At 37.6% G+C, this 27,982-nt stretch overlaps 1 protein-coding gene and 1 long non-coding RNA gene across 3 annotated transcripts in view; one reads left to right on the top strand and one right to left on the bottom strand.

Annotated features, from left to right (window-relative positions):
* Positions 1-252: 252 nt before the first annotated feature.
* Positions 253-27,287, bottom strand: LOC112669531 (uncharacterized). 2 transcript variants are annotated; one of them, XR_004815655.2, is made up of 5 exons: positions 27,151-27,287; positions 25,702-25,845; positions 4,869-5,048; positions 4,011-4,143; positions 253-1,373 (listed from the first exon to the last, which is right to left on the bottom strand). It is a non-coding gene; the product is annotated as an uncharacterized LOC112669531 (long non-coding RNA). The 2 variants fall into 2 exon arrangements; XR_007406027.1 differs by lacking the exon at positions 27,151-27,287 and adding an exon at positions 26,095-26,451.
* The window catches only part of SGCG (sarcoglycan gamma), a 127,596-nt gene continuing 126,402 nt past the window's right edge, over positions 26,789-27,982 (top strand). Inside the window, exon 1 of the mRNA XM_025462715.3 lies at positions 26,789-27,009. Coding sequence (XP_025318500.1) covers positions 26,956-27,009 — 54 coding nt within the window. The 5' untranslated portion in view covers positions 26,789-26,955. The remainder of the gene's footprint in view (positions 27,010-27,982) is intronic.

The following is a 27,982-nucleotide window of genomic DNA, read 5'->3' as shown; positions in this document are numbered from 1 at the left end:
ACTGTGGTTGGGCTGGCCACCTTTTGTGAAAGGCAAAGATTCTATTAAAACACAGTTACTTGCCCAAATATAAAACCAAAATTGTGTCAAGACAATCACTTTGCATCTTTTCTAAGGCACAGAACAGACGATGAGGACTTCAAAGTTATTGTTCACTGTGTGAGTCAAATAATTTTAACCTTGAAAAATTTAAAGGGGCATAACATAGACAAGCACTGAGTACAAAGGGAAAGAGAAATGTCTCAATACATATGAGGAATAAAAGAATTTTATTGTACCTGGATTTAACTTCAATAAATGCTTTTTAACTGTCTCCACAATGACATTGGTCATTTGGCTAGATAAAATGCTGAGTGGAAAATTTTAATAGAGATAATTTTCAAGGCATAGAAAAAAAAAAGATGGTGCACAAATACATAAAATATTAGTGATTTTGGGGTTATAGCTAGTGTTAATTTTTCTTTATAGCATGGTTTTCACAATTTTTACAATGTATGCAAATTAGTATTGCAATCATAAGTACAGCATATATTAAACAATGATAAAAATACAAAGAAAAAAGGCATGCTATTCCATTGCAAGATGAATGAAGACTGCTTTCAAAAGAGTTACCAGAGGTATAATTCCACAGTCGGCAGGGAGTCTGAATTTCTGGGCCAAAACATTCTGGCCATTTTCAAGGGAAAAAAAAAAACCCACAAATTAATAAAGATAAATTGCCTAGAGATAGATTTTAATGAAAGTGAGCGTACAACAGCAGCATATTTATTACCTTGAACTGGTGATTTAACAGAGGCACATCTGGTCTTGGAATACATACTGTTTAAACTATCTAGCACATCTGGTCTTATCTTATTAAGCAAATAATGCAAATTCAAGTATAATTGAGGACCTCCTCATATTCATGGGAACTATGTTTAAAAAAAAAAAAAAAAAAAAAAAAACTTTCCAAATAGCAAAATACATGCAAGCAAACACAGGAACACCTACAGAAAAACACATGTTAATATTCAAGTTAAATAAAGTATGTACTGGACCATGGACAAATCTGGAAAATGACAAGCACAATTCAAGACATACTTTGTTCCAGGAAAGCAGTAGTATTATAAAATGAAAAGAAACAAATAAATGTATATAGTACATTCTAAAGAGCAAATTTTAAATTACAGCTCACACAGGATCATACCTTTAACTCATGCCTACATCCATTCATTAGCTAACATTGCATACGTACTTTGATGTGCCAGTTTCCAGTTTCTGATCTGATGGGGCACTGGTGATCAAGTGCTGATCCCAGCAAGCACACCGCTTCAAGTCAGATGGAGGAGCAGACCATACACATACGCATGATGTGTGACATACAGGGAAAGCATCTTAATATTTCAGAGAAGACCCCAAAAAGAGAAAGAAAGATCAGGCTATGAGTAATGTCTAATTTTAGACCTCACCTGCAATTGAATTGCTAATAATCCATAATGCATCTCCCATAAATATAATCAATCCATTGTGAACTCTCCACTACACTAGCAAGCAGAGATTTGTTTGATTGAAATTTATTAAATGCATTAGTTGATGGTGAGACTTAACCTTCTCCATCCTGTTCTTCACTCGACCTGGCCTACATCAACATCCAATAAATAATTATCAACATTCAATAAATGAATTAACTGTTCAGTAAGGGATTGTTTATTTGAGGCCTTAATGTTATTTTTCATTGTTTCCCTGTAAGAGATTCACAGCAAAATTTTCATCTATCCAGGAAGCTACAAAAAAGGTCTAAAAATTTGTTTTAGAAATGACCTTAAGTTGTTTAGGAGTTTGGACTCATACAAAAATCATTACAAAATGTAATTAAATAATTTAAATCATTAAATTACAACTCCTATAAACATCACTGGGCATGCTGACCCGAATATCATGTTGCCAGAGGGCATTCCATTTTGCTGCATCATGTTTTGTTTGAATCTGCATTGTATTTTCAGAATAAAAGGATATTGTAATTATTAGGAATGCTGTGTTGACATTTGTCCAGAAGAGTTTTTCCCCTTTTATGTGTGATTTTATTTTCTAAAGCAATAAAAATATTCCAGTGAAACACATCTCTAATTTAATATTAATGTGAAAATGATTTCTCTTTAAGAGATTACTTTTGAAAAGTGTTGAAACAAATTATTCCTCAAAGCAAAGAATTATCCATCCAATTTATTTTAAAAGTGTTTTTCTGTTTAGCATAAGCAAAATATCTAACCAAAGCTTTGACCACTTCTTATCTCAGTATTTTTAAGAATAAAACATCAAGGCAAGTTACTGCTCTCAGTGAATTCACAACCTAGCCAGGTAAACACATCAAAAGAAACATATACTAAAGATTATGAACTATTTTGTGGAATATACAGTAAAGTATATAATAACAAAATCACAGGATGCCTGGGTGGCTCAGTGGTTGAGAGTCTGCCTTTGGCCCAGATCGTGATCCCAGGGTCCTGGGATTGAGTTCCGCAACAGTCTCCCTGTAGCAAGCCTGCTTCTCCCTCTGCCTAAGTCTCTGCCTCTCTCTCTCTCTCTCTCTCTCTCTCTCTTTCTCTCTCTGAGTCTGTCATGAATAAATAAAATATTTAAAAAAATAACAGAATCGCAAGATGCAAATAATTAGTAAATAGCTCAGATATAAGACCCTCAGGAAGGGCTAGAGGAACCCGAAATGATTCCATGGAGGAGGCTGGAGCTGGGAAGAGCTTGAAAGGGAGGGATTTTGTGTAAAAACACAGAAATGGAAGTGCCTTCAAAGTTAATAGTGTGGTGGATGGAAATTTCCTAAGAAACTCTTTATAGCCCTTCCAGCTCTCTCTAATCAGACTAAAAGAGCTATTCTAGGCAAAAATGGAGTTCTAGGGAGGCTTATCCAAAAATATATAGGACAGTTATATATACAATACATATTAGAAGGATATACATGTAAAATATTTGATGCTTTCTCTATATATGAGGAATATATATTATAGCATGTATATGTACTATATCAGGGGACCCAAGTCCTATCTATGAACACAGATTGCTCCAAGATCTAAATTACTGACCCTCAAAACTTACTTTCCCAACAAAGCCCTTCAAAGAAAATGGTGTCTATCTTTCAGATCCACAGATTTCTGTTCCAGTAAGTAAAATCATCCCACAACCAGCCAATTAGGAAGCTTAGGATACAGCCTCTCCCATTAATGGGTTAATCTGACCCAAACCCCTGTCATCTCTCACCTGGACTATTGCAATAAACTTCTCCACATTGCCCCTGTCATCACAATCTATTCAATGGGTGGTGTAAAAGAACAGAAATGTATTTCTCATGGTCCTAGAGGCTGAAGTCTAGGATCCAGGAGCCAGCCGGTTAGGTTTCTCCAGAGGCCTCTCTCCTTGGCTTGCAGGTAGCCACCTTCTCCCTGTGTCCTCACACACCTAACATCTGTCAGATGTTCTAATCTCTTCGTTTTATGAGGACACCAATTAGATTGGATTAGGAGGGCTCCACCCTTAGGACCTCATTTAACCCATTCCCTCCTTAAAGGCCAAATCTCCAAATATAGTCACCTTGGGGCTTAGGACTTCAACATGTGAAGTGGGTGGGGGAGGGGACACAATTCGGTCCATTCCAGTATCATTCAATGGTTTCCCATCACACCTAGAGAACAAGCCAATGTCTTTTTGGTGGCCAGCAAATGGTACCTGATCTGGCCATCTCCATTTCCATGCTCTCTCTAGCTACTGTGCTCAAGTAAATTGGCCTCTTTGCTGTTTCTAGAACTAACGGGCACCCTCTTATACTTGCTACTCTCTTTTACAGAACAGTTTTTTCCTTCAGATCTTTACTAAAAGGCCACTTCTCTAGGAGACATCACTACCTAATTTACAGTCTTGATCCTTGGGGCTCATCTGCACATCATAACCCCCTTTCCTGCTTTATTGTCCATTAAGGCATTTATCACCATCTCTCCCAATATTGAAAGGATATATCTTACATATTTATGTGTTTATTGTCTGTCACTAAGCTTCATGGTGGTGACATGTCTGTCACTAAGCTTCATTCTTTGTTTTATTCGCTGCTCTTCTCCATCATCTTTAACAGGAACAGGTATTCCCCTGTGATTCCACCTATCAAGGTGACAGAAATTCATGACTGTTTACTGCTGATGGGAATTATAAACTATTTCTAGAACATACTTGGTCTTGGCCAGTAGGTGACCTCCACTTTCCCCTACTTATTAATAAACTTTTACTGGTTCTTGGACATCTTTCGGTCTGCTGACTTTGCACAGCTACTCAAAATCCATTATTATTTCTCGTTCCTTTGCTTGTATACTTAGAACATGCTGAAATCAGCACATAGGAATTCATAAATTCAGACCTCAAGGGCTTTTCTATGAAAGTCCATGGTTTATTGAGGTGTTAACAAAACACTAGTAGTGCAAACAGAAATTCCAGATTAAAGAAGAGAACATTTATTTAGCTACCTGTCCCCCCCACCCATGTGTCAGGCACTTAATAAATACACAATTTCCTTGAATCCTTACAACATGCCTGCATATTTCTAATATACTGCTATCAAGTCTAATGATTTGATTGTCTCCATTCAAACACAAAAGCCCACATATTCCTTTAATATAATAAAATCTACATTTTTTTTCTCCCGAGTATGCAAAATTTATTACAACCCTCAAAGATTTTATTTAATGATCCTATATTTTATCTTCTCAAGCAAGCTAACATCCTCCTGTCTGGACACCGCTCTGGTCTCACACTAGTACACACTTGAAAACACCCTGGATCTAGAAGCTTGGTTTAACCAGCAACTCATGAAGGGAGTAACAGGTACATACCCTCATCCAACTACCTCTGGGGCAGAGGTTTGCAAATGGCATTCCTCAGAAGGATTCCTCAGAGGTCTTCAACAATTTTCAAAATGCAGCATAAAGGAGTCATTAAGAACATGGAGCACTGAGTTCAAATATCCACCCTTCCATTCACCAGCATATGTCTTGAGAAAATACTTCACTTCTCTATAAAACAGGAAGGATGATGCTGATGAGAATGCAAGTACTCAGAGTGGTGTTAAGAGAATTAAAATGAAAGAATACATAGAAAAGACTTAGAATTGTGCCCACAACCTGTGAGAGCATTCAATAAATGTATGTTGTATTTTGCCCCTTGCTTTTCTCATTTATACAAACACATCACATTTTTTTTCTTTTTCCTTATGACATTTAGTTGATTTCTAATCTTTTTCTTTAACGAATAGAGCCATGCTGAATATTCTCACGTTTCCAGAGGCTTATGTGAAAATTAGTCTAGTGTGCACACATAGAAGAGAGTTTGCTGTTTGGGAAATGTTCGTATGCAATGTATCTAGACATTCCAAACCTGTTCTCAAATGTTTTTGTATCAACCTTTATCGACCCCACTGTTATAAGACACCCTCACCGTCACCTGATATTGTCAGGCTTTATGAATGTGCTTCTCTGATGTGTGTGAAATCATGCCATCCTTCCATTCTCACTTCTGTGATCATTAGTGAGGTTAAACATGTTTTCGTTATATCGGACTTTCAGATTTCCTTTTCTACCAATTGTTTAACCACTACGATTTCTGCTGCCTTTTATTGGTCAAGGAAATTCATAAAACCAGCCTAGATTCAAGGGCAGGAAAAACAGGGTCCATTTCTAAATGACTAAAGCACCACACACATACACAGAAGGAAGGAAGGAGTTGGTAACCATCTTTCACCATCTACATTGTACCTTTATTGGTTGTATTGTTTGCCTTTTGCAAGGTTTTAGCTAATTTTAGAGGAGTTATCTCTATCTTCTAAATAATCATTCTTTGCAGGTTAGGCATCATGAATATTATTTCCCCATATGTGGCTTTTCTTGTCACACTTCAGGGTGTTTTTGACTCACAGAAATTCCCAGTTTTGCTGTTAGTACCCGTCTCTAATTATTTTTACCAAGGAGAAAGTTACAGTGTTCATGTTAGGTGTCAAAATATCTTTGCAACTCCTTCCGCTTACTCAAGACCAAGCTGAGTAATATCAAACTGCTTCATGACCATGTCCCAGTGAAGAAGAGAAAGTTATCTTGAATTCACAATCTACTCAAAATGTGACATACTCCATATGAAATCTAATCGTAGTCCATGTGCTTCTTACTTTACTTTTGCTCAGTGCATAAAATCCCAACAATATTTTTTAAAAAACTCCTTGTAGAAAACCTGAAACCACTTCTCATTTCCTGATGCTCCAAAGTGAGCTGTTAATTCAGCTTGAAGAAGTTCCTCATACAGAATGTCTTTCTCTTTGTTTTTCTTCTCCTGGCTGGCACATTTCTTGACATAAAGTAGGCACAACTTGACTGTTTGCTTAATTGTATTTAATTGAAGATATAAAACCAAGGTTAAAGTGGTTATAAAGTTTATGAAGGATTTTTTTTTAAATCACTAAAGTTGAAGCCAGTGAAGTGAGAGCTAAGATTCTAAAACATCTATTTTATTCCATCTAAAATATTCATAATTATTACGTTACAGATTATTGCAAAGCATTTTAAATGATTTAAAAAAGAAACAACAAAGAGCACAAGGGTAAAATTTTTAAGTATAGATCAGGAATTTGAGCCAATTCCGATTTATTTTATTGCTAAAGTTAATGAACCTTTTAGACTGTAGTTTCAATATGAAATTATGACACTATTCTTGAAATCTGTTCATGACTATTCATGGTGAAGAAGTTTTAGGTTCACTGAATTTACATGTTGCAGAAAGTCACAGCTTGAAACCCCATAGCTAAGAAACCTTGTGACTTCTAATTCAAGTTAATTTATGTCATGAATTTCCAGATATGTAAATCTGTAATAGATATTTTTATCTACCAAAACTGCAGTAAGGAGAGTGACAACTGTTTATTTTCTACCCAGTTTAGTGCCAGTTCCTGGGTTAGCACATTTAATAATGTTTTTATACATTCATAAAATAGTTTAGGGTCTCTTATTTGTTTGTTCCAGTGTACTAAGCCATGACTTCTTAAATTTCTAGCATAGTCCAGAGGCTCCAAAGATTTTAATGCATTTTTCAACAGTGATCATTAGAAATGTATATAATAGATAATCTTACACTGTGGATATGAAGTTATTATAATCAAGGAAACTTTTTGAGAAGCTTTTTTTTTTTTTGAGAATCATATAAAGCTTACAGATACTGTCCAAACCAGTGCACACCTACACAAAATTTGGCTTATAATTCTAGGAATTTCAAAGAATACTGAGGCCAATTCTTAGATCCCAGGCTAAGAATGTTTACCTAGTTCAATTGCCTTACTGGGAAGCAAAGCCCAGAGAGGTGCAGGACCTAACACTTCAGTGGCAGAGGTGGACTGAAATCCAAAACTTTGCTGCCTGAAGTCCATACTCTTTTTTTTTTTTTTTTTCTGCACTGCACTCAAACTTAAAGGAGGTTACTAGAAAGAAATCACAGGATTAGAATTCAGAGTCTTCATTAGCTATGAAATGAACACAAGTGAGTTATTATACATGTAATAACTATAGCATAATATATTTAGAAGTGGGAGATGACCAAAACCAACAATCAAAAATGATAACCTACGCATGAGTGGCCAAAATAAATCCCACCAACTGAGCAGGGGTCATTGATGTAGGGTGGCTGATGGAAGGAAGGAGAAAGGAAGATTAAGGAGGAGAAGGAGAGGGGAGAGGACACGAGGGAAGAATAGGAGAGGGGAAGGGAAGGCAGAAATAGGGAAAAAGAAGAAGGATATGTGGTACCAGGGATGTGGCAGGACTATGCTTCTGTTTTTTTTTTTTTTTAAGATTTTATTTATTTATTCATGAGAGACACAAAAAGGCAGAAACACAGGCGAGGGGGAGAAGCAGGCTCCATGCAGGAAGCCTGATGTGGGACTCGAGCCCAGGACTCCTCGATCATACCCTGAGCCAAAGGCAGACACTCAAACACTGAGCCACCCAGGCGTCCCAGGACTATACTTCTTGTAATTATTTCCTCCTCCAAATCTTGAGGTGGTTCTAAAGTTCACAGAATGTTTAATGTGAGTGGTTGCTTTGTGGAAACCACTGAATGGACTAAATGCTTTTTTCAGGGTGATGTGGGAGTTCAAAACAAAACTGTTTAAGAAAACCCTTTCTGATAACAGCACACAGAGTACTCCCCCCCTTATTCATGAGGATATGTTCCAAGACACCCAATGGATGTCTGAAACTATAGACATTAGCCAACCGTATATGTACTATGTTTTTCCCAGTACATTCCTGTGATAAAGTTTAATTTATAACTTAGTTATTTTAAGCGATTAGCAATAATAATAAAAAGAACAATTACAACCTACTGTAATAAAAGTTATATGACTGTGATTTCTCTCTCTTTCTAAAAATGTCTTATTGTACTATACTCTTCTTGTGATGATGTGAGATGATAAAATGCCTAAGTGATCAGATGAAGTGAGGTGAGTAATGTAGGCATTATGATGCTACTATTGACCTTCTGACAATAGGTCAGAAGGAGGATCATCTGCTTCCAGACAAAGGTTGACTGGGGGTAATTGAAACCATGGAAAGCAAAACCACAGATAAGAGGAGACAACCAGGGATGCCTGGGTGGCTCAGTGGTTGAGTGTCTGCCTTTGGCTCAGGGTGTGATCCTGGAGGCCCGGGATTGAATCCCACATCGGGCTCCCCACATGGAGCCTGCTTCTCCCTCTGCCTATGTCTCTGCCTCTCTCTCTGTGTGTCTCTCATGAATAAATAAACAAATATTTAAAAAAAAGAGGAGACAACCATTTTTCCAAAGAAAATTACAGGATCCTGTCTGGTACTGTTAAGATTAAATTAGTTATCTAAGAGATTGAAATGATATAGGAACAAAACTGACTCAAGCCATCAAAATCTGGTAAATATCTTCAGTATCTTTTAACCTGTGGCTCTTAGGTTCTTATTTGTTTTCTTCAATAGCCTTCATGTTTTAAAATATCAGACACCATTAGAAACAAGAATTTCAGGTACTGAATTTAAATATATCTGTGATTCTTTCATGCACATGGATTTCATTAAGTTCAGTGAAGCAAATAAAATCTGTTGTTATGAAAGGGGCCTTTGACAGCTCATAATTACATAAAAATAAATGCATCACTTGAAGAGTAGAACAAAATTAAGATGTCAGCATTGATGGATCTCATAACTAAAATTTTCAAGAAGCACATTAAATCTCAGTAATTTCTTCCTGTTTTGTGTAGTTCTATTAAAATGGTAACAATTTTGCAGCAGCTTGACAGTATTTAATTCTTAACACATCATGAAAGTTAATTTTTAGAAATGATAGACTAAAATATATTGTATTTAAATCTGCTTAGTTAATTAAACCATGAAAGAATAAGATGGCAATTGCAATAGGAATTCAACTTAATTCAAAACTTGGGTTAAATGTATAGATTGTAAGTAAATAATCGATTCTAATACTTACAAGGAAAAATTAAAATATTAAAACTTAAAGTGTCATTATATATGTTAAGTGTTCATCAAAGAAAGAGAAATTGATATCTTCTAATGAGCTGTTTAAGTGGTCAGTCAAGTTTGAGTGGGAAATTTTACAGCCAAAAACTTGAAGACCTGATGCAATCATGTTAGTGCAATAATTCAATAATTTTAATGTGATATTTGAAGTCCTACCACCAATGAATAATGTAGGAAAATAGAGGCAATTCTTGGGGTTGATTTAAGCAATCACCTAACTTTAGGCTGTTTACACTGAGCTCTGATTATGAATCCAAATACTTTTATTTTATTTTAGTTTAGTTTAGTTTAGTTTTGTTTTGTTTTTCAAATATTTCAATTTTGAAATTAAAGTCCACAATTAGGATCACCAGTTACTGGGGCTCCTCTAAGTTTAGCCACTTCAACCTTCTTTCCCCTTCCTGCACACTTTCCCCATGCCCACAGCTTTCCTGTTTGGAATGGAAGAAGTTCCATCCTTCTGAAGCTAATTTGTTGGCCCTTGTCAATCATCTGTCAGGAGGACTGATTGGGGGGTAAATTAATTTCTAATCTATAAATAATTCTACCAAAACCCAGCACGTTCCCCCTTTGTTCCTCACAACTCTATCTCAGAATGTCACAGACACAAAAACAGCCTGATGATGCTTGAACTTAATTGAAACCTCTGGGGGAATAATGATGTGAAAAACAACTAATTTTCAGGGAATGAACTTGCTGAGGACAAATTTTAAAAATGACTCATATAATATTTCTGTATTTTTATTTTCAGAAACAAATGCCCACCATCTGTAAGGCAAATCTAAGCAAGTACACCTTTCAGGTATAAGGTTTTATAAACATCAAATAATTATATATTTTGCTAACATTTCCATGACACTATCAGGATTAGATTGGATTGGATTAGATTAGATTATCTGTGCTTATAAATTTCAAATGTGTATTTATTACTATTTAATCCTAATGACATTATCATCAGTATCTTCATTAGAAACAATTAATTAGTTGTTCTTTGCTATTTTTGTTACAAATCTTCTTTTATACCGTGTCTTTTGAGTGACTTGAAAGATAAGTAAGATTTTCTCAGATCAAGAAGGTAATTTAGGACGTTCTTAACAGTGATAGTAAAACGATTCTTTTTGGTAATATTGGTAGCCAGCAACAGTTAGGGTAGATAAATATTATAGGTTTCACTTAAATCCTGAGTCTCAAATCAAAAGCTGTCATACATACATTAATTATAAAATAGACATGAAATAGTTTCATAGCCAGGTCTGTAAATTATTTGAAGTCCACAGCACCTTTCACAAAGATTCACCCAAAGCAAATGTGACAATATTCTCATTGTAGATAGAGCTTTGTTAACTATATTTCACAGTCATCAAATCACAGTTTGATTATCTTCCAAACTGATGGCTGAACATGAGACAACTTAGAAACCCAATCCAAAGCTCCACTCTTGGCTACTTGACTCTCAACATTCTAGTGTATTCATGGAATTCTGCAAATATGCTTAAAATGTCTATGTATCTTTTTTTAAAGATTTTTATTTATTTATTCATGAGAGACACACACAGAGAAAGAAAGAGAGAGAGAGAGAGGCAGAGACATAGGCAGAGGGAGAAGGAGAAGCAGGCTCCATGCAGTGAACCTGATGCAGGACTCAATCCTGGGACTCCAGGATCATGCCCTGGGCATGATGCTAAAGGCAGGTGCTAAACCGCTGAGCCACCCAGGGATCTCCAAGTGTCTATGTATCTTAAACACTGTGAGTTTCACTGGTAAACACCATGTCCATAACCCATTTTGCTTACCAACCAGCCACAATTTTCACCAATAGAAACCTATTTCTTTTTTTTTTTAATTTTTATTTATTTATGATAGTCACAGAGAGAGAGAGAGAGAGAGAGGCAGAGACACAGGCAGAGGGAGAAGCAGGCTCCATGCACTGGGAGCCCGATGTGGGATTCGATCCTGGGTCTCCAGGATCGTGCCCTGGGCCAAAGGCAGGCGCCAAACCGCTGCGCCACCCAGGGATCCCTAGAAACCTATTTCTAACAACCTTTATGCTACCTTCCTGGCTGAATAGAGAGATACCTGAAACGCTGTGGTAGCTACTTTTTGAATGTGGTTCTCCAGGGGAGAGAAGGAATACAGTAAATGAAGGCAGGCAAAAAAAAAGCCAGACTCCTCTAAATACCCCTTGATTTATAGATTTGACTTTGGAATTGTGAAATTGATTTACCTATTTGGCAAAGCAAACAAACAAAAACAACCTGTCAAGGAACCTTAACCTGTTCTCAGTAACCATGCTGCTGATAAAACAATTGGTTCTGGGATCCTGAAACTGGCATTATCCAGTCTGAGCCAATGATTAGTCTTTGATACGCATGCAACAGAAATGTTTGCACAGTCTACCAGAGGACATGTACAAGATTATTCATTTAGCCAAAGGAGGAAACAAGACAAATGTCCATCAACAGTAAAATAAATTGTGTTCTAAGTATTCAAAGCAACAAAAATGAACTGCAACTATATACAACAAAACAAATGGGGTTCATAAACCATAATGTGCAGGAGAAGCCAAACATAAGTCTATGTACATGTGTATGTATGTATGTATGTAAGTACCTATCTATCTGTCATTTATCTATCATCTATGTGTCATAGGATTTCATTTAAAGTTCCCAAGAAAGGTTAAACTGAAATTTTTCTTCTTGCTACAAACCAAGATAGTGGTTGGCACTGAGTAAGAAGGAGGTAGCCAAACCTGAAAATGAGCACCAGTGAGTTTACTAGCATGCTGATAAGCTTCTGCTTTTTGGTCTGAATATTGGATATGTGGACATTCACAATATGGTAACTCATTGAGTTTCACATTTATGCTCTGTGGTCTTTTCTATATTTTATTTTATTTAAAATTCTTTTTAAGGAAACAGCTGCACTGGGGATCTCTGGGTGGCTCAGCAGTTTAGGGCCTGCCTTCAGCCCAGGGCCTGATCCTGGAGTCCCGGGATCGAGTCCCACATCAGGCTCCCTGCATGGAGCCTACTTCTCCCTCTGCCTGTGTCTCTGCCTCTCTCTCTCTCTCTCTCTCTGTCTCTCATAATAAATAAATAAAATCTTAAAAAAAAAAAGGAAACAGCTGCATTGACTGACATTTGAAAATGTTCAAATTTGATTTAAAATTTTATTCACAAGATATTTAGATTTTAAAACCAAATCATTAGAGATTTTAAGATAGGATCCACAATACTATCAATCCATACTCTCATGTGACACAGCTCTAAGAATTTTCTAAAGAAAGTTTTCTGAAGCAAACTTTCATCACCTAAGAAAGAGTATAATACACAATCACTGCCCCAGCTTCACAATGCAGTGTGTTATACTTTTCCTGGATGTCTACTTAGATAATATGATTATTTAATTTAGTAACTTGATAATAACAATAATGTGCAAAATTTGTTCTAGCTCATAGCCAATACAGAACAGAAAAATGAAGGCAGTAGTTCAAAGTAAAATATGAAGAATTAACTCTGGCCAAGTTTACTATCTGGAAAGTGATATGCAGGAGTCTGGTTCAGTTGAAGGGTATTTTGGGTCTGTAACTCATAAGCAGCTTGGCGATTTTATCTTTTATTCCCATGAAAGTAAATGAATAAAAAACAGAGTCTTAAGAGAAAGTTTCGTGAAAATGACTTTCAAAGTTTCCATTGAATGGAGCAAAGATGCTGCTCAGAAACTCTGAGCCACTGGGTCTCCTTTTTTCTTAGTGAAAATGTCACCTTCCTGACTTTAAGTTTGGTTCAAGAAGCATGAGAGCTTAAGGTTTATTTACCCCCAAAAAAGGTAAATATTAGGTAGAGAGAGGCATCAGTTCTTCCTGAATAGTGCAGAAAAAATCCAAGTTGAAAGGATCCTGGTACAGCTCAGAATGAAGCTTATGCATTCCAGCAACATCCCACCTCACCCAGGTGTCCAGTCCCCAGTATCTGTGCCCTCATCTCTATTTCCAACACCCCAGCTGGGACCCTGGGCAGTGAAGGTCTGGAGAAAGCATGCTGAGAGCCACAACGCATAAGCCTGAGTTCTGTGGTTGCTGCACTTTTGTCAAGTTCCAGTAGTATGAATCTTGTAGCACATGAGTGGGTGAGAGGGACCTCTTCTCTCTATCTCACAAGTCAGCAATTACCACAACTTGTGCCCACCTCACAAGTCAGCAATTACCACAACAAACTAAGCCTTGAACAAAACTCACACAATGGAGAATGTGTATTGACAAAGTTTTATTATCTTGCCTTTGCCTTCAAGTACCCGCAGAAACAACAAAATGTATATTTGACCAGTTGTTTCTGACCTGGTTGAGTATCAATTATTTCTTACATGGTTTCATGTCATAGCTCTTCTTCCATAATAAATGAACATGTCTCCTACCCACAGTGAAAATTACCCAGGTAATTCCAAGTTGAGGGAGTAAGGTCAAGCTCACTGTCAGCTCAGTGATGGACTATGAACAATTTTTCTCTTTGGATTGATAACAAATGCTACTGATGAGATTACCTACAATTGTGATCCTGGTAGTTATGGCATTTTAATGGAAATGAAGGTTGGAGCTACTGCCTAAACCTTACCAATTCTTTTTTTTTTTTCCTGGCTGAATTCAAGACTGGTGGAAGTGCTTCCTGGAGTGAATGGTGGCACATGATACCAAGGTAAGTGTACTTACATCTTGCCATCTCTACAGTGTTAATCAATGTGGGAAAAGGAAGGATATTTCCCTTCTAAAAATTATTCTAAATAGTTGGGAAATTGGATTCATAGTAATAGATATGGACACTAATATTAAAACTCTGGAGAAGTCTACATGGATGAACTAACTAGACTGAAACTGAAAATGCTAACAATGGTTGTAGTAGATTAATAGGTGTTCAAATTTATTTCTCTGTATTTTCCAAATGCTCTATAATAAGATTAACTTAATGATTTAAAAAATAAATTTGTGACGAAAAAATAAATTTATAGACAAAAAATATATTCTAAGAATAATGGAATCAAAACTACATATATATCTATATAAATACAAAATAAATAGTTAGTTGGTTAGCATGTTCTTTTCACCTGAATAGTAGAAAAGCAGGCAACCTTTTCTACATGAATAGAACTGATATCTTAATTTTAATGCTATCTTTGATATGTCATTTTAGCTTTGGTTTTAACTATTTGTATGAATATAATTGCTTCACATATCCATCTTTATTTGTTTTTAAGATTTTATTTATTTATTCATGAGAGACACAGAGAGAGAGAGAGGCAGAGACACCGGCAGAGCAGAAGCAGGCCCCATGCAGGGAGCCCAATGTGGGACTCAATCCTGGGACTCCAGGATCACTCCCTGCGCCAAAGGCAGGTGCTAAACTGCCGAGCCACCCAGGGATCCCCATATCCATCTTTCATAATTATCTTCTAACAGTATATTGATGCTTTGCTCTATCTGATGAGTTTAATTGAAATTAGTTGAGTTTTTAAATTTTACATTATTGTAAAATATGCAGCATAGTGATTTATTTCCCAATAATGTACAGATAGAATTCTGAAAATTCAAAGTATATCTCACACAATGATTTAATCATAGGAAGTTGTTAACTAATAATTTGCTTTTTCAAAAGTACTGGAAATCTTTCCCCTTATTTAATATTCAGAAAGCAAAGCAAAGAATAAAAAAGAGAAATGTTTGATTTCACACACCCAAGAAAATACTTAATTGCATATTCTTCAAAACTTTTGCACTCACTGAGAGAGGCATATTTGTACTTTCGATAAAAGTTATTATTCTATAAGACTGCTCTGTATATGTCTTTTTTTATCAGTGATACATCATGGCCACATTTTTAAGTCGACATAAGGTTATCTCATAATTTTAGTGGATGACTGATGTTCTACTGTACAGCTATATAATAACTTATTTAACTAATGCCTTATTGATTAGAAATTTCAGTTGTTAGCTAATTTTTAGTACAATTAACAATACTATGACAATCTCAAAGATCATCTTTGCAACATTGTCTAAATGTTAAGAAAAACTTCATAGTTGTGGAATAATTATTCCAAATGAGCATATAGTTTTTTAAAGTTTTTCAGATAGTACAAATTTGTCACCCAAAAATCTTGTGCCAATAAAAAACTCTCATTGACAGTTTATGAGATTGTCATTTATCAAAAACATTTATAACACTGACTGCTGTATTTTTTTAGTATTTGGCCATCTGAAAAAGAGATATCTTGTTTTAATCATCAATTTATTAGTTATTAAATGATGAAATAGTTTTCCTTAAAGTCATTGACCATTTATGCTTCTTTGTGTATATATTGCCCAGTAGTGTTCTTTACTGTCATATGAATAGTTTACAATTTCACATTTAATTTCCATTTTTAGCCTTATTCTTTAAAAATCTCAAGTGCTTAGGATAGTGTTTCTCAGTGGAGCATCACTGGCACTCAGGAAAAGACAAGCCTTCATTCACAGAAGGATCATTTACATACTTCAGGATATTTATCATACAAGGACCCTAAATGCCACCAGTGCTCCAGGTTCCCTAACAACCAAAATGTCCTTACTTCCAAATAGTCCTCAAGAAGGAAACAGTACTTTGGTTTGGTTGAAAATTATTTAATTGGAAACTTCTGCCATCCTTTTACTTTTAATTTCTAGTTTTATTCCAATTATATTGACAACTGTAAATAAGATTCTTATCATTACTGTTTAGCTGTCTGTAAAAATTTGGGTACATTATTGAATTTCACCTTATAGCCCAGTACAAAAATAAATTCAAAATAGATCAAGGACTGGGACGCCTGGGTGGCTCAGCAGTTGAATGTCTGTATGCCTTTGGCTCAGGGCATGATCCTGAAGTCCCAGGATCGAGTCCCACATCGGGATCCCTGCATGGGGCTTGCTTCTTCCTCTGCCTGTGTCTATGCCTCTCTCTCTCTCTCTCTCTGTCTCTCATGAATAAGTAAATAAAATCTTTAAAAAAAATAGGACCTAAAGGACCTAAATATGAGACCTGAATCCATAAAACTCTTGGAAAAGATCACAGCAGCAATTTCTCTCACATTGGCCATAGAAACTTTTTTCTAGATAAGTCTCCTGAGGCAAGGGAAACAAAAGCAAAAATAAACTATGGGAACTACATCAAAATAAGAAGCTTTTGCACAGCAAAGGAAACCAACAACAAAACAAAATGGCAACCTACTGAATGGGAGAAGATATTTGTAAATGAAATATCCAATAAGGGGTTAAAATCCAAAATATATAAGAACTTGAAAAACTCAACACCAAAAAAAAAAAAAAAAAAAAAATCTGAGGCACCTGGGTTCTTCAGTGGTTGAGCATCTGACTTTGGCTCAGGTCATGATCCCAGAGTCCTGGGATCAAGTTCTGCATCAGGCTTATGGAAGGGAGCCTGCTTCTCCCTCTGCCAATGTCTCTGCGTCTCTTTCTGTGTCTCTCATAAATAAATAAATAAATAAATAAATAAATAAATAAATAAATAAATAAAAAAAATCATAAAAAAATAAAATAAAAACCAATCTGATTTAAAAATGGGCAGAGGCGTCTGGGTGTCTCAGTTAAGTATCCAACTCTTGATTTCGGCTCAGGTCATGATCTCCAGGTCATGAGATTGAGGCCCATGTCAGGCTCCATGCTCAGCAGGGAATCTACTGGAGATTCTCTCTTTCTTCTTCTTTTGCCTGTCCCTCTGCTTGTGCTTGATCTCTCTCTCTCTCTCTCTCTCTCTCTCTCAAACAAATGGGTAAATCTTAAAAAAATAAAAGGCAGAAGACCTGAATAGGCATTTTTCCAAAGAAGACATACAGAATGCCAACAAACACATGACAAAGATGCTCAATGTCTCTAATTTTCAGGGAAATGCAAGTCAAAACTACAATGAGATATCACCATATACATGTTAGAATGGCCAAAATAAAAAAGACAAGAAATAACTTAGCGTTGGCGATGCTGTGGAGAAAAAGAAATCCTGGTGAATTGCTGGTAGGAATGTAAACTGGTATAACCACTATGGAAAACAGTATAAAGGTTCCTCAAAAAATTAAAAGTAGAAATACTATATGATCCCGCTATTCCACTATTGGGTATTTACCAAAAGAAAACAAATTCTCTTTTTTTTTTAATCCATGAACATTAGAAAGCATGTGTATTTCCCGATGGGTGTCACTTCATCAAATACATTATTCAGATCCCCTCTCATATCCATGACAACAAACCAGGTAGCCTGAGTCCAGTCTCTTTCCTCAGTGGATGACTCAGTACCACTTAAAAGATTTCTTGGATGATTACACATATATGACTAGTAGAACCTAATACATTGAGACACCAGCTTCAGCATAGCCCGGGGAATCTAGTTTTCAGCTTTCTTATATCGCTATGAGAGAAGAGGATAGGAAAAATGTGAGTTTCCAAACCTAGAGTCCATCATATTGTCATTGTATTTTGTTTGTTTGTTTTTGTTAAATTACTTTTCTCTTCTAATTTTTAAAAAAATTTTAACATGTTTAGTTTCTTCTATTATTTCCTCATTTTTCCCCCTCAAATAGCCAAAAATAATCCCATTTTTGGTGATTTAGGATTTTGAAGCACTACAGTTAATTTTATTTTAATGGCTTTATTATTATAAAAATTTACATTCTTCTGTCAACATAAGGAACAAGCTAGCTTACATAGACCCTCTCATAAGAAAGAGAAATTTATCATATTTTAATTCCCTTCACTACTCCCTTTTGTTGTATAATATTTTTCTAAAATATTCCGTGTTTCTAGAGATAATACATGGTGATATAGTTTTATAGTCCTCATACATTTGAAAGTACTCCTTTTGCTATTTGACATAAGTGTTATATTTGCAGAAGTCAAATCCTACTAAACCATAAACCTGAAAATGTTTTTATTATCTTTCAATATTTAATATTACCAAAAAAATTCTAAAGCAAAGCTCATTCTATCACCTTACTAGGCATTTATTTTTCCTTGTCAATAAATTATCTTTTTTATTGAAATATAGTACAGTATTATAGTAGTTTCAGATGAATAACATATTGATTTGACATTTATATACATTCTGAAATGCTCACCATGATCAATGGTCATCTGTCACCATACAAAGCTATTACAATATTACAATATTATTATTGTTATTAGTATTGTTATTAGTATTATTATATTACAATATTATTGACTATATTCCCCATGCTGTACTTTATATGAATATTTTTTATAATTGGAAGATTGTTTTTATTATTCAAGTTTTAAAAAAATTTAAAAAAATTATGATATCTTTAATTCTGCTTTAAATGTGGTGAAATTTTAGTAAATATGCACAACTTTCTTCATTTGAAGAAAAATTTTCTCATTTTTTCCTTCTGCTATATCTCTTCCTCCATCAGGTCCATTTTCCTTCTCTTACTCCCCTTCTGTATTTATTGTATCTTCAGAATCTACCACCTAACTAGTTTGCCTTTCCTTCCCTAGCTACTCTTTATTTCTTTTACTTCCATGTTATGAGAAGAATTTTTCTCTTATTCAGTCTTACATAGGTTTTTTTTTTTTTTTTTTAACCTTACTTAAGTGCTGGTAATACTTGGACTCATCATTCATTCAGACTTTAGGCCTCTCTTTAGGTTTGTTAAATTTTATTTTTTTCAGATAGGCATAATTGAGGCCTGTTAATTCTCAAATCATTCCTCATGCTAGATGACACAACAGAGATTTGGATAAATTCCTTTGTGTTATTAATAGTGAATGATTAATAGTGAATGATTATTAATAGTGAATGATTAATAAATAGGAAAAAAGGAAGTAATTTTAAAAGTGAAAACATCAAATTAAAAAAGTCTGAAATGAAACAAAATGAATAAGTGGAAAAGAAAAAGAGATGGTGGATTGAAGTAAAAGAAGAAAAGTTGATGGAAAGAAAAAACTGAAGAGAAATCACAAAGTAACACAAAACAGAAAAGAGAGGGTAGGGAGAGAAAGAAAGTTTAAATAAGAATATCTGTTAATATAAAAAGGGGAAGGAGGAAAGAGAAGAGAGTTCAGAAGGAATGGGAATGACAGATAGTATTTAGCATTACTATGCCTCTGGAAATTACTTTGTTACAATTAATAAATTATAGTAAAATTGATTAAATTAATAGTTAGTGAAGTTTAATAGTGGCACGAGATGGTGGCCATCATTTTAACTATTCTGAATTAAGGTTATGAATTCTAAGAAATGGATAGGGGTTTCTCCTGTGAAAAATTCAGTGAAAGTATACAGTGAATAAAGGATATGAAATGTAGAAAGCTAATAGGAAAATAAATAAAGGTATATTATTCTAATAGTTAAATAATTGCCAGGAATAACATATTCTGTCAGGTTGCAATTATTACTTTTAGACACTGAGACACACTTAATATACTGAAAGAAAAATACACAAATGATGTTAGGAGCATTAAGAGTCCATTCTGTTTCAGAATATGTCTGACTGCTCCCAACATGTTCATGCACTGGAAAAAATCTGGGTCATTACCTTTTATTATTGCATAATCAAAATGATTTCAATAAAATGAAAGAAAATACAAGAGATCTAAAGAAATGTAAGGGTGCATTTTGATGAAACTTCAAAGTCTATGGCTATACAGCAAATCATTTATCAGACCATCTCTTGTGGACCTTATGAGATTAGAAATGAAAAAATAGATGTGAAATTTTGAAAATAAAAATCATCTATAAAACCGAATGTTACTATGACCAAGGAATGCGTTTCAGAGAGAAACTGGAAATGTTCAGTACACAAAATAACTGAATTGAACAAAAGAAAAAGGCAAGTGACTGTGATCACTGAACGCAACATTTGCTATTAATTATGGCTTGTTGGAACTCTGAAACAAAATCCTATTGCATTGTTCATTGATTTCATTAATGATGGTAAAAAGAAAAATTTTGAAATAACTCAAGTTTATAAAAATTAAGAGTATGTAAAGATCATCTGGAACATCTATCATCTTTGATAAGTACAGGAATATTTTTTTAAGATTTTATTTATTTATTCTTGAGAAACACAGAGAAGCAGAGACATAGGCAGAGGGAGAAGCAGGCTTCCTGTGGGGAGCCTGATGCAGGACTCAACCCCAGGACCACAGGATCACGCTCCGCTCCGAGCTGAAGGCAGACACTCAACCACTGAGCCACCCAGGTGTCCCAGGAATATTTTTTTAAGTACTCTGATTTTTTTTGTTTAATATATTTGTTACACCAATAAAATACTATAGAAATAGTATTTGACTTTAATGAGACTTCTGTCCCTAGGAATCATGATTTTTAATATATATGCAGATTTAACAAGAAAATCATGTAAAATATACACACAGGTATCCATGAACCAATTAGGGAGCTGTATTTCTGAGTCAGTATCAAGTGACCCCCAGAGTTAGGCAAGCATGCCCCAGCCTAAAAACCCAGTGTCCTAGCAAAGAAAGAAAGTATAATTGTTGTAAATGTAATAGAAGTGTCATTCTACGTGAAATCACTTAATCAAATCACAAACAATAAGTTTTTTTTTTTTGTTTTGAAATTATGTAAAACTTGCTGAGTTTTTAAGGTAAAAAGTGAAAACTCAACAACAAAATCTGGGACTATTAAATTTCACTAAATCTTATGTTAATCAATGCCACACTCCTGTGGTAGACTGCATTATTGTTCCAAAGTATTTGTTTTAGACTTTAGACTAAATAATTTAGGGAAGTATGCACATCCATGACCAACTGGCCTACAACGTCTTGTGACTGACAAGCATATATGTTAAGACTTGGTTGATACTAGGTTTGGGCAGGTGACTTCCTCTGGAATATGAATGTACTGGGGTTAACACATGTCAGGTTGAAATAGGAACTTTGAGATACACTGTGTGTTTCCATCAGCTCTCTTGATTTTTTCCTTAAGGACAGCTTGCTTCCAATAATGACTACTCCTTCAGCCTGGGTCCTGAAATGAGAAAACCTATGACACGGAGCAGCAGCAGCCCAACTGCAATGACTGGCATACAACATGAGAGAAAAGTAAATATTTTTGTAAGTCACTGCCTAACAAAAACAAACAAACAAACAAAATGCTATTAAATCCCATTTCTAATATTTGTGGGTTCCCCTACATACCATCAACCACTTTCTCAAACCACACCTGTGCCAAGTATCCTGGAAAAAAACAACATGAAAACAAAAAAGCCAACTCAAAAGTAGCTCCACCTTCTGCTTTTGAGACTTTCCCGAATACACACAAATTTCAATCAGAAATAGGAGTGGTAAATACTCAGATCAAAAAATATTTAGCCCAAATAGGAATTGGCTATGACTTCTAACAATGCATAAGCCTCCTTTCCACCTGCCAAGTGTTTCCTGGACACCTCTAAAGACAGGTCTCATTTGTGCCTAGAAAGCAGTCTGTCACCGGCAGTCAGTGTCATTTAACCATATCAAGGGAGTTGCCTCTAATTCTCCCTCAGCTTCTGGTCTTCAGGGCTTCAGGGCTGTTAGGAGACCCGTTGCCCACCCCCCCACACCCCTGCAGGAAGTGGGTCGACTTTGCGTCACTCAGTCACCAGACCCTGGAATGATTCTTCTTGGGCATAAAGGTCCATAAAGTCCCTTTTGAATAATTTTATCATCTTTCACCTGGAGAAAATTTTTGACACTACAAGAATAAGTGAGAAAAAAATCAAGGGAAAGCATTAACTTTTCTAATAAAGTTCAATATTAAGTTTAAGGAATATATTTTATCTTGAAATAATTTATTCAACACAGTCGGATATTAAAATAACCTTCTGATGAAATATTAGATAGTAAGAGAAGAGAAACTGCTCTTTTAAGGGTTCTTTTTGGCAAAAGAAAAAATATAAGCTCATATGTAGTCCTATATTGTTTAAATTGAAGTTTTACTGTCAAAACTCTGGCCTTCACAAGCAGAGTCCCTCAGTATTCTTTGTCTAATCATTTTTTCTCACAAGCTCCCTGAGTATTTACAAAGATCCACTACTCTATTAAAAGCATACCATGCCACACGTATATTTTAAGTACTACGTTATGCAAGTGTGAACATGGTATTTTAAATATTATATATATGTGAATGTGTATATATATATATATATATATATATATATATATATATATAAACATGAAGCACTTTATAGTAAATGTCAGCTAGTTAGGACATTCAAAAGTACCTTCCTTACTACTAACTATTTGTTGGAGTCGTCAGTGAAAAGTGGCCTACATTAGCATTGAAAAAAAGAAAAGACAGCCTAACTAAAAAATAACTTATGAGATACTAAGGATTGTGCTCTTCAGTTTACAAACATTAACTCATTTAACTCTCTGTACCCCAAATCACTGTCGTTCTACAGGTGAGTGATTCTGAGCATCAGTAACCTGAGTATGCGTAGGCAGTCTCATGAAATGTTAAGAGTCTTTCTGGGTCCAGAGATCATGGGTTCTGATCTCTTACTGCTGGTCACTGTAAGATCTTTGTTAAGTTACTTAAAGTTTTACATCTCCACTTCCTAGTATGATTTCAGTTTGTATTTCCTTAATGGCTAATGACATTGAGCATCTTTTCATGTACTTACTGGTTATTTATATATTTTCTCTGGAGAAATATCTATTCAGATCTTTTACCTATTTTTAATTGGGTTGTCTTTTTACTGCTGAACTGTAAATGTTCTTTATATATCTAGTTGTCTCTTTTTTAAAAAAGATTTTATTTATTTATTCATGAGAGACACACAGAGAGAGGCAGGGACATAGGTAGAGGGAGAAGCAAGCTCCCTGCAGGGAGACCGATGTGGGACTCAATCCCAGGACCCCAGGAACATGCCCTGAGCCAAAGGTAGATGCTCAACTGCTGAGCCACCCAGATGCCCCTTGTTATAAGTCTCTTGTTAGATATATGATTTACAAATATTTTCTTCCATTCTGACCATGGTTTTTTCACTTTCCTGATGGCATAATTTGTAGCACAAACATTTTTAATTTTGGTGAAGACAAATCTATTTTTTCATTTGTTGTTTGTGATTTACCTCACCCAAGGCTACCAGGGTTTACTCTGATGTTTTATTCTGAAAGTCTTTTCTTTAAGCTCCTGAATTGAGGCCTATGATCCATTTTAAATTAACTTTTGTGCATGGTTTAGAGAAGAGAACACACTGCATTCTTCTGCATTTGTTTGCATATATCAAATAAATTACATAATTTGTCAGCATACAGTTGTTCACAGTATTCCTTTATAATCTTTTCTCTAAGGTTGATAATGATGGCCCCTCTTTCACCCTCGACATTGGAATGAATCCTCTCTTTTCTTTCTTGGTCAGGAGCCTCTGAGACTCTTTTCCCTAATGTCCCTGTTAAGCTTCTGGCTGGTTTGCCTCTATGAATATCACACTTGGTTCTGAGGCTGTTCTAATTGTTAGTGGATTCCTGTTATTTTCAAAAACACCTGGGCATAACCCATTCCACAGTCAGATCCAATTACAGTCCAGCCTCTTTGCACGGGTAATCTTTGAGGTCAGTCTCTGAGGCTTTTTCCACCCCAGGAGGGCTCCATTCTTTTTCCTGATTTTCTCTGTTAAATTTCTAGCTATTTAGCTTTTTGCTATCATGGAGCTACCATCCTCCTCTTAATTGCTTATTCCCAATATCTCCAGTGTTTCTGACAGCACCGTTAGGGGTGAACTTCCCCACACTCTCTTTCAGAGAAAATCACCCTTCTTCGGAAGAGCTATGGGACTATTGTCTTTCCCACTGCACAGAACCTCTGCCCCACTGCCCTGGAGCTGGAGGTGGGCAGCAGCCTTTCTCTTTACAGTGACACTTCTGCTCTATTATTGGGGTCTGTATCCCTTGGTATTCTCAGTTTTCCTCTCCCAATGTGGAACCCCCACCTTGAGTGCGCTAGAGTGGGGAACAGTAGTAGTAGCCCAATATTCTCAACCCCTCTATACCTAGGCTAGAGCTTCTACCCCACAGTGGTGTCTGGGTAGGTGGAAAGCCCCACACCTCTCAGCCACATCATATTGCCTGGAGTAATGCTTCTGGCACATGGCTTGGGAGACTGGGGCTGAAAATGGTGGATGCCTGCCCCTCCCAGAGAGAAGCCAATATCCCAGACTGGGAACTGGAGGAGAGAAGCTGCACTCATCCAGAGTGGCACCTCCACAACATTGAGCTGGGAGCTGGAGGAGTGGGTTGTGGCCCAGATTATTGCTCTTCTTACCAAGATTTAGTAGATTTTCATGAATAAATATTTCTTCATTTGCTGTATGCCCTTGGGACAATTCTCAGAGACTTTAAATGATTCTTTTAAAAATATTTTCACCACTTACAATTGTTTCATGGAGAGGGTAAGCAGAGACCCTCATTTCATTCCAATACTTTTCTTATTTGTATGTACATTTACCTTTCCTTTTAAAATGTAAAGTGTTAATTTTATGCATGCAATACACTGTGTATTCAGAAATGCACATAATTTACAAATAGATATACATGTACTGGGTGGCTCAAAAATATTTTTTACTAATAAGGTACTCGGTCAAACTGAGCCTTCACACCCTGTACACACTCTTGGGTTTTTTCCCCTATACCACTTTGGATATATTAGCTTTTCTGCCAGGATAATGATGGCAAGTGCTCTGGATCTTCAGTGTTCTCACCATCCACAGCATCAAATTGTTGCCAGTTACTTCTTTCTAAGCCAAGAAAAAAGAAGCCCTGACTCACATCACATTAGTTTTCGCAATTAAAATGTATTAATAACTTCTGAATTCTTTGACACAAATATATAAACTGAGACTTTTTCTAGATAGTAGGGACATTTTTAGAGCAAGGGTTCACAGTTCTTTTCATTGTCTGTGAAAGAGTTACGAAATGATTAGTATATCCTTAACAGTATATCTCAACCTCTGTCAATCTTATCTTCCTTGTGAGAATAAAGTTCTTGAAACAAATGGTTGTCACTGTCACAATCCATGAGGTAGAGAATAATTAATGAAGATTTTCACTGCACTTCTCTGGGAAATTAACTTACCCGCTTTTGATTCCTACCTTTGAAAAAGCGTGCTTTAATGTAATCTAAGCATTGCAAACGTCTCGGCCTTACAATTACCCATTTCGTTACATGAAAAACGTGTAAATTCCCCAACATCTTCATGTTTCCATTTGGTTCCAAATATGGTAGCATATCTCCACCTAAGAAATCATAAAATATACCAAAAAATGATCCTTTCGGGAATGAGCTAATCTACCTCCTAGGACATTCACCAAACATGTTCAAATACCCACACCACTCTCCAGACACAAAACTGCTAAAACCAAGTCACTGTCCTATGTAGACCAAGGGGTCCGAGTGTACGCATGGATGTCAACCAGGAAATAAATGATTGAAATACAAGCACTAATTAGGATAACTATATTCCATATCAACACAGTTGGGCGAACCTCTGCAGGCCTCGAGAAAAACAGAGTAAAAGAGCCTTCTTAAAACTGATGGGTCAGCACTCCCTACTTGGGAGCTGGTTGTAAGAGCTAATAACGTGCAGCAATATTTCTGCCACCGCGGAGAGTTTCTGCAAATCCCGAGGGATGCCTCCTGGCGGGGGGACCTGGCCCTCGCTTTCCAAGAGTGTCGAGGAGTGACCCGCGCAGCCTCTGAAGCCCAGGGGAGGGGGTTCTCGGCGAGACCCCGGAGGCTCCCGGATGGGGCCGTTCCCCGCGCAGGGACGCCCGAAAACGCCGCAGGTTCGGAAGGCGCTGCCTGCTGTAACGGCGAGGGGCGAGGAGCCCGGTGCGGGGACGAATTCTTCCCCAGCTCCCAGCGCACGGCGCGCTCGGCGGGCGCGGCGGGACCCGAGGGGGCCGCGGGGAGCGGGCGGCGGGGGCGGGGGCGGGCGCAGGGCTGCGAGGCCGGGTGGGCGCGGGAGCAGCGCGCGGGCGGGGGTGCCGGACGCGCCCCGGCGCAGGAGGGAAGGGGGGCAGGGGTGGGGCTCGAGGCACCAGGGGCTCCTGTGCAGGCGCGGGCGGACGCGGGGCTGGACGCGGGGCTGGACGCGGGGCTGGACGCGGGGCTGGACGCGGGGCTGGGGCGGGGCGCGGGGGGCGGGGCCGTCGCCGGGCTGGGCCCTCCCCGCGGGAGTCTGGCCTCCGCCTCCGCGCGCTCCCCCGGCGGCGGGGCCCGAGCCCGGGCGGGGATGTGGGCACCCGCGGCTCCGGGGAGCCGCACCCCCGCCCAGACGCAGAGGGGTGGCTGCGGTCGCCGAGGAAGGAGGACGGAGAGAAGACAGTGGTCTCCTCCGGTCGGGAATGAAGGGAAATCCTGTGGCCGTTTGCTCGCCGGGACCCCAAGAAGTGCAGCAGGTAGAGCACGGTCGCGGGCCAGCGCGGCTTCCCCCTCGGCTCCCCTGCTCCCCCCTTCCTTCTCTCGCAGCCCTACACACTCACGCCTCGGTTGTCGGGGTCCCCGGTTCCCCTGCAGCTTCCCCGAGACCCCACACCTACCTTCCCACCTGCGTCCTCTCCGCCCCACAGAGCGCCCCCTTCCCCGCCCGCGGGGCCCGGGACGAGGTGCGAGGGTGCGAGGAGGGTGCGAGGAGGGTGCGAGGGTGCGAGGGTGCGGTGCAGTCTACGCGCTCGGCCTCTCTCTCCCGGAAAAACTTTGCTAAGTGACCTGCGCTGGGACGCAGCACTTGGTAACTCGGTTGGGCGGGGGGCCCGGGGCCGAGGGAGGGGGTGAAGGAGACGGGGGCGGGCGGGCGCGGGCGGAGGTGCAGCCCAGAGGGAAGGGAGATCAGAACGAAGCTGTTTTCTGCAAATTGATTTTGCCAAAAACATTGCCCCGGATTGCTGACTAGTCTGTTGACGTTGACGAAGCTGAACGGCTGCACCAAGTGCGGAGTTGCACAGGGTTTCACTTGGGCATTTTAGGGGGGAAGCAGAGATCCTTAAAATCACAGGTGGCTCACCCAGTCTTCAGTGGGGTTATAACTTGATGATCACCCCCCCCCCCATACCCACTACCTCTCTTAAGTTCCCCTGGTTGGTATTTATGTATTTGCATGTATTTGGTAAAACCAGAGTACGGCAGCTGATAACTTTTTAAATCACTACTACTGCTACTACTACTACTACTAAATCATCACTATCTGATGTTTACAAATAATGGTACAGTCCCATACAATTCTTCCGTGAAATAACCACTCATTAAGTAATACCAAGTGCTGTAAAAGTAGATTTTTAGTGATGACACTCTATATATGTATGGTATTTTTACGTGAATATTGCTGCAGGTTCCTTAAAACAGGTAAATCTGTAAAGCCATGGAATTGTGCTT

The sequence above is a fragment of the Canis lupus genome, chromosome 25 (genome assembly GCF_003254725.2).
Source record: "Canis lupus dingo isolate Sandy chromosome 25, ASM325472v2, whole genome shotgun sequence".
Classification (NCBI taxonomy): domain Eukaryota; kingdom Metazoa; phylum Chordata; class Mammalia; order Carnivora; family Canidae; genus Canis; species Canis lupus.
This window is presented reverse-complemented; position numbering and strand designations above follow the sequence as displayed.